Source organism: Dromaius novaehollandiae, chromosome 1 (genome assembly GCF_036370855.1).
Source record: "Dromaius novaehollandiae isolate bDroNov1 chromosome 1, bDroNov1.hap1, whole genome shotgun sequence".
Classification (NCBI taxonomy): Eukaryota; Metazoa; Chordata; class Aves; order Casuariiformes; family Dromaiidae; genus Dromaius; species Dromaius novaehollandiae.
The window spans coordinates 115,739,498-115,746,595 of NC_088098.1; the positions used below are offsets into that span (position 1 = coordinate 115,739,498).

Below are 7,098 nucleotides of genomic sequence, written 5' to 3' on the forward strand. Positions count from 1 at the left end.
CCACACAAGTATTTACTGAAAGCAGCTATTTGGGGGTCACACACCCCACCAAGCTCCCCACATCATGCGCACCCCCACCTTCCCCACCTTTCCTCTGGAACTGTGAAACCGGGAGCGGCGGCACGGGGGCACCGCAGCCGTTGACCGTGACCAACGGCCGTTGGACTCGAGTTAGGTGAGGGGCGGGGCGCGGCGGAGGCAGCTGCCTTCCAATTGGCGGCGTCGGGGGCGCGCGTGCACCCACGCGCTCTCGTCCCCGCCCCAGCTGCGGCAAGAAGGGCCCGCGAGCGCGCCAACGCACGAGGGAGGGCGCATGCACCCGGCAGGGAGCCCCGCCCCGTTCCCCAGGCTCGAGCCGCACTACGAGCGCTCCCTCTCGCGGCACTAGCGCCTGCGCGCAGGCGCGTCACGAGATGCCCTTGGCCCCGCCCCCTTTCTCCACTTCCTGCGTGGGTGGGGGAAGCGCCTGGTTGGGGGGCCGGCGTATGCGCGCGCCGCGCGGGAGCGATGGCGGTGCCCGCGCTGCCCACCCCGCGGTACGACCACGTGGGGCCGCACGGGCCGTTCCGGGAGGTGTACAAGCCGGCCGAGGACACCTTCCTGCTGCTGGATGCTCTGGAGCAGGACGCGGCCCAGCTCCAAGAAGCTCGGTACGCGCGGGAGGAGGGGGGAAGTGCCTCTGGGGGGAGGCAGCCAATAGGAGGGGCGGGGCGCGGCTTCGAGGCAGTGTGAGCACGTGCGGCCAGGAGCGTCGCAGGGCTGCGGGGCGCGGTGGCAGTTGGCCCTAATGGCGGGAGGTCGGGCGCTAACGGCTTCTCCCGCTGGGGGGGAGGGCGAGTTGCGCCGTTCGTCGGTCTTGGGGCGTTTTATATGCTGGGGGAGGTAGTGGTACACCCCACGGCGGTTTTGCCATGTAGCGTGGGTTTACTGAGTGCGAGGTGGCAGGTTGGAAAGTAAGCGGTTGATCTGTTGTGCAGCCTCCGCTGCAAGGAGAGCGGATTGTTACTTTAGTGGCAGCAGCAAGCATCTGAATGCGGTAAAAATGTTGTTAGCTGTCTGTGTCTTAGCCTTGGAGGAGCTGCAGAGGTGATGTAGCTGCTCAGGTAACTGCCCAATCCTGAGAAACATTACATGAATTTTCCTGCTAGAAGTATGTTTTAAAGGGTTGGTAGAAATGTTTTAATTTGAGCCCAAGTGGTGTGTGATCATTTGGTTCTGTGGCTTTGATCTTCACTGCTAAAATACTTCTATGTAACTGTAATAAATGCTATAGAAATCGGGCAAGGAATTACTCATATAAGTGCTTATTTTGAAATAACTTGTTGCTACTCTTTGTCCAGGGTTCGTCCAAACTCTCCTGAGTCAGTAGGTATTTTGGCATGTTTGGGTGAAGGGCACTTTAGAAGAAAGTTACGTAGTACTGCGTTGACTAATCCTGTGTCTGTTTGGTGGATGTGCTGTTATGTGTTACAAAAAAATGTGTCCAGAGCTTTCTCTGTTTAAATTTAGAGTTGAGATCTGCCTTGAAATAGGATCTGGCTCTGGTGTGGTTTCAACATTTGTGGCTTCCATTATTGGATCCAGTGCACTCTACATGTAAGTATAATAGCACTTTAACTGTTGCATTCAATAATAATGAATATTTAGCACTACCAATATATATTTTTCACTTTCACGTTTTTAAAACTACCTTTTTCACAGAGGAATATTAGCCTGATTTTCCAGGATGTCGAAATCGAAGCAGAGAGGATCTAAACTACTTACTTAAGGTTCTGCAATGATTAAGTAGTGGTATGACTAGAATCCAGTTTTCCCACTTCCTAGACAAATTGCCCAGCTTAGACTTGTTTGCTGAGTTGAATCCTGAATTTTAGTCAATGACTAGTCTTATTGAGTTTTGATGGCATGACATTAATTGGTTGCTTGGGTGTTGGCAGGAAGCATGTTTAATTTTATTAGAGACTTCTGCAGAGCTAGTACTGAGAAGGAAATCTTATAAATGTGTCAGATTTTCACATACTTCAACTTTCAGACAGTCATGTTTAAGATGAGTTTCTAGTGTGTGGTCTGTTTTGTTTGAATGCAGAAAAAATCTGATTTGGCCTCATTTAGGATAAAACACAAAATTTTGATACAACATTGGATATGTAAAACAACATGTGATTAATTAAATATTTCTGTTGTTCATCTACAGATACAAATACAGCTCTGTATGTATGTGCAACTTAACTATATCAATCTTAATGTTCACTTTTCATAATGTTTATATGAATGTGGTTACAAGAATGTGCAGACAGAACCACAGTGATATGTTCTTTTCAGAGTTTGGATGATGGTTATTTATTTAAATTTACTAGTACGTATTCTAAATTTACAAGGATTATTTTAGAAAGTAGACCCGGGTTGTCAGGTAACTTGATGTCAGAGTCCATCAGACAGCAATTTGAACTTCATTCTTTTTCTCAGATTTCACAAAATATTGTCATCTAGGTTTTGAATAGTAGAATTTGGGGAATATTGTTTTGCAAAGCATACACATAGATGGGTTATAATCATTTACTCAGAGTTAATGACTGCTCTCTTCCTTACCCTCAGAAATGGATTTTAAGTTTTGTTCAATTTCCATTGTATTTGAATTATTTGAATTGAAAATTGTTCATTAAATAAACTTGAGTACTCGTTTGGTAAATTAGCGTTTCCTCTTATTCATACTAAACTTCCCAAAGTAGCCACTGTAGGTGGAATGGGAGTTCATGTACATTTTTTCTTCATAGATTTATTATATTGGGAATAGGAGAGGAAGAAAGAACTTCTTTCATTAAGTACTTTCAATGTAGTGTTAAGTGGTTTAGCTGCTGATACACTGTGTGTGTTTTTACAGCATATTTTTTGTTGTTTACTTGCAAAGTAAAGGATATTGGAAAATGTTATTTGCGTTGAAGAGTACTCATCAGTTAGCATACAGTTTCCATTGTTAAACTTCCACATACAGCAGTCAATAACATTTTGCTTTCAGATGTACAGATGTCAACCCTATGGCAGCTTACTGTACACTGGAGACAGCTCTGCTGAACAATGTTCACCTTCAGCCAATAATTACTGACTTGGTAAGATACATGTTTCTGTAATACTATTTTCTTTTGTATTTTTTCTAATAGTTATTAGAGATTTGCCTGTAATCATCTCAAATATTTACAGGAATATGTTAATGAGGCCCAGTAATATTTTGTGTATTATGCCAGTATTTATAAAACATGGCATTCTTCCAGGGGTATTCCTTTAATCCATAAGCATACATACATTAACATCAAAAGTAACTATAAAGTCTAGAAGAACAACAGTTCCTTCCTTAAGTGTCAAAGATTCAAATTCAGTCTTAATCCAGTGTTACTGGACACATGTAGCATAGATAAATAGCTTGCTTTCTAGAATGGTAATATAGTTGTATTATAGAAGACTGGTGAATTTATCCAGCTTAGTAGTTTATTTTCTCATCTGAGACAATCTGTAACTATTAATGAATAATTTATTTAAAATTTGGATTAATTTCTTGTTATCCTCTACAGGTCTGAATTTTTCATTCTTATCTGATTAATCTTTAACGGTTGCTAACTTAATGCCACAGACTTTGCTTTTTGTGGGTATGTTTATTTTTGTTTTTTTAAGTTGATCTTTGGCTGTTTAAGTTCATAAGCAAATATCTAGTGTTATATAACTGTATTGTTACAAAATATTTGTCTTCTGTATATATTAAAGAAAATAACCAAAGAATCATCAATTTCATCTGTAGGTCAAAGGATTGTCACCAAGATTAAATGGGAAGGTTGATCTCCTGCTGTTTAATCCACCATATGTGGTAACACCTTCTGAAGAGGTAGGAAAAAATAGACTTGAAATGTGAAATAAAATGGGGTTTCTGCTGTTGGAGGATACAGCAAATAAAATCTTAGTGAAAATGATTTTTTAGAGTTGCTTATAAAGACTAGATAGGAACAAGGATCACTAGCTGCTGCTTCTCAAAACATAATTTTTCCATGAAGTATGAACAATGTAATTTTTATTAATAAGACTTGGTAAGGTACTCATATAGAAGATTTTTCAATGGAAAATGCAATTTTTCTGCAAAATAAATATCCTCTACTTTCACAGATTTCTGACACTTTCAGAACTTGACCTACAAAACACACAAAGGGTTTACTGGCCACCTTCCATTTAGCAAATGAGTTCACAAAACATTACAAGGAAATGTATATAATGCACGTGACATTGCAGCTCTTTCAGTTAGAACTCAGAAGTAGCATGTTCATCTTGCAGAAAGAAGTTTGGAAGTAATTTTGCTGCATAAACTAATCTTCTGAATTAAAATTATCAGATTTCTAATGGCAGACTCCTAAGGACAGAGATTATGGTAATGTTTCTCTTATAATTACCACCGACATTTCTGTCATTCTGTATTAAGTAAGACAGTCTTTGCTCTAACTCTTCCTAGGTGGAAAGTCATGGAATAGAGGCATCCTGGGCTGGTGGCAAAAATGGCAGAGAAGTAATGGACAGGATTTTTCCATTAGTAGCAGACCTACTTTCAACAGCTGGATTATTCTACTTGGTCACAATTAAAGAAAATAATCCAGGTGATCGTCTTCCCAGAATTCTTAAATGTACCAAACTAGATTTAATCTAGTCTATAGGTTATCAGACTGACTGGTGAACTCAAAGAAGTATGTAACATCACTTTAATCTAATATGTGGTAATAGCAATGATTTAAGACCGACAACTTGTATTAAAATTCATGTAGAAGCTGTTCTGTGTAATTTTTCAGGAGTGCTACAGATAGCTAGTGTTTATTGGCATGCTTCATATAAACTATATTCACCCTCATAGAGCCTCATGCTTCTCTTCTTTCAAGTTATTTAGGATGACTGATATACAGCAGGACTTTTGCATAACCTGATGCCTCTTGGAATCCTTTTTCTGAATGTAGGGCCTATGCATTCAGCGTATGGTGCACTAAATGAAGGTATAAAATTCACTGACATTAAGAGCTCTCTAATCTAGTTTGGAGGAAACAGTAATAGGTAGGTCCTGACCCCAACAGCTCTGCAAGACTTAAATTCCAAGTCTGAAACCTGGCTATATATCTTCTTCTGAGCTAGGCAGCTAAGCCAGGGCAATCCTCTCACTAAAAAGGAGTGTTGGGGATGGGGGGAAAGATGTTGTATAGCTGAAGGCAAATGCCTTTATTAGGAAATGAGATCTGTTTCCTTTTTGACCTCTGTAGAGAAAAGGTTCAGTAAATGAGCTACAGACTCACTCCTGATATAATGCTTAATAGATACACATTGAATGAGTAATCTTGAAGTTATTTTACACAGCTGACTAAGCAGCTTTTGAGAGATGTGATCAATTTCAGTTTCTCCTAGAAATTAGCTTCATAACTGAACTATTTGCTGCTAGATAACACCACCAATTGAAACACCACCAGTGCACAAATACCAAAATACAGTACTTTAGAAAGTAAAGTTTATTTTTTCTTGGTAAAGATTACTTTGCACAAAAATACTCTGAAAGAGTAAGATGATATTATCTTTGCCATGCAGCTTATGTTTGGCAAATATTTTAGCACTGCCTTTTATAGGTGATTCGAATGCAAGCTTGGTTGTAACACTGCACATTTAATTACAGATGAAATTCTGGAAACAATGAAGAAACATGGCTTAGAAGGCACAAGAGTACTTTCCAGGCAAGCGGGAAGAGAGATGCTTACTATTCTCAAATTCAGGAAGTCTTGCTGTTCTTAATCTTCTATGTATTGGGTATGCAAAAAGCTGAACATTGTCAAACCAATTTTTTAAGCGAGAATTTTCACACTAAATTGTACCCTCACTTCCCAGCTACTGATCAGTCAAACTGATTATAGACTTAGTATTGTATTGTATTTTTATTTTGGATGTCAGCCAGCTTTTATCTACTGTCAGAGTACAATTGTCCTCTGGCCATCCATACAACAGTTGTGGGTGGAACTGAAGTATCTTCTCAAGGAGCAGTTTGGCATTTGCACTTCAGTACTAAAGACTTTTTTTCTATAAACAAAGTATTTGTATATTTGTCTTTGTGGTTTATTAAAATAATGTATTTGTTATAGTTTTTTCTGTTTCAATAGCTAGTTTATGCTATATTTAAATAGCAGGAAGAAGTGGTATTCATTCTAAGGGTCTGGTGTAGGCATCAGATGCTTCTCTTTCACAAGTCTAAGGCATAGCTATTGAGTTTGTTTTTACAGTAGGAGAGCCACATACTTCTGAATGGAAGGACCCAGTAACTCATATATCAAGAGTTCTGAGACAAATACAAGCTCATATTCTCCTGAAGGCTTCTGGACATTAGACCAGAGCTTATACCACAGACTGTTATCCCTTCTATGGCCTAGGTCCCTGCAGCTCATTTCAGAAATCTGTGAAATTGTTTGGTAGTGAAGCTATGGTTACCTTTTTATGTACTGGGTACTAGTACGCAAACTATGCAGGTGTAGATTTCTTTTCTGTGAGAAGGTATTCAGGCAAATAGAGTGTATGAAATATTGTTAAAAAGGCTAGTTACTGAAAAGTTTGATATAAGTAAAAAAGGAGAATAAAAGTTCTCCCTCAAACTCATCTAGAACAGGAAGCTACTTCCTGATCACTAGATCCCTATGAAGCAGCTTTCCTCTGCAGCTCCTGCCTCCCTTTGCAGTGTCCACAATAAGTTGTAATACAGTGTTACCCTAATGGCGTTTTGTGAGACATGCCCTGTGGAGCAGTTGTAGTCCTCCCAGAAAGCACTTTGCTTTACAGTATTCAGCACAAAGCATCAGTCTAGAGCCAGTTTAGGTATTCAGTGCCAGTAGTGCCATCTCTGAAAGCATTCTCAAAGATCTTTAGCTTGTTGTGAACAGCCATCTGAAGTGATGTCCTGATAGACTGTTACCTAGCTTTTTTCAGGGTAGTAAGGTCACAGAAATTTTTTGGAGGGTTGTAAAGACTATTCCCTACAAGACTTCAGAAACAAACATACTACTCTGTACATACCAGCTTGCAAACATGAAAAATTCTTCCGCAGGT

At 40.1% G+C, this 7,098-nt stretch overlaps 1 protein-coding gene across 1 annotated transcript; it reads left to right on the forward strand.

Annotated features, from left to right (window-relative positions):
- Positions 1–404: 404 nt before the first annotated feature.
- Positions 405–6,142, forward strand: N6AMT1 (N-6 adenine-specific DNA methyltransferase 1). Its single transcript, XM_026103614.2, has 6 exons — positions 405–650; positions 1,510–1,596; positions 3,017–3,107; positions 3,791–3,874; positions 4,490–4,631; positions 5,684–6,142. Exons 1-6 carry the CDS (start codon positions 508–510, stop codon positions 5,797–5,799), a joined length of 663 nt encoding a protein of 220 aa, XP_025959399.2. The 5' UTR covers positions 405–507; the 3' UTR covers positions 5,800–6,142.
- The last annotated feature ends 956 nt before the right edge of the window (positions 6,143–7,098 follow it).

Excerpts from the sequence above, each read along its gene's own strand:
- N6AMT1 (XM_026103614.2), top strand. The coding sequence starts at position 508 with ATGGCGGTGCCCGCGCTGCCCACCCCGCGGTACGACCACGTGGGGCCG. Across the intron at positions 651-1,509 it reads GCCCAGCTCCAAGAAGCTCG|AGTTGAGATCTGCCTTGAAA; the intron begins GTACGCGCGGGA and ends GTTTAAATTTAG. Across the intron at positions 3,875-4,489 it reads TGGTAACACCTTCTGAAGAG|GTGGAAAGTCATGGAATAGA; the intron begins GTAGGAAAAAAT and ends AACTCTTCCTAG.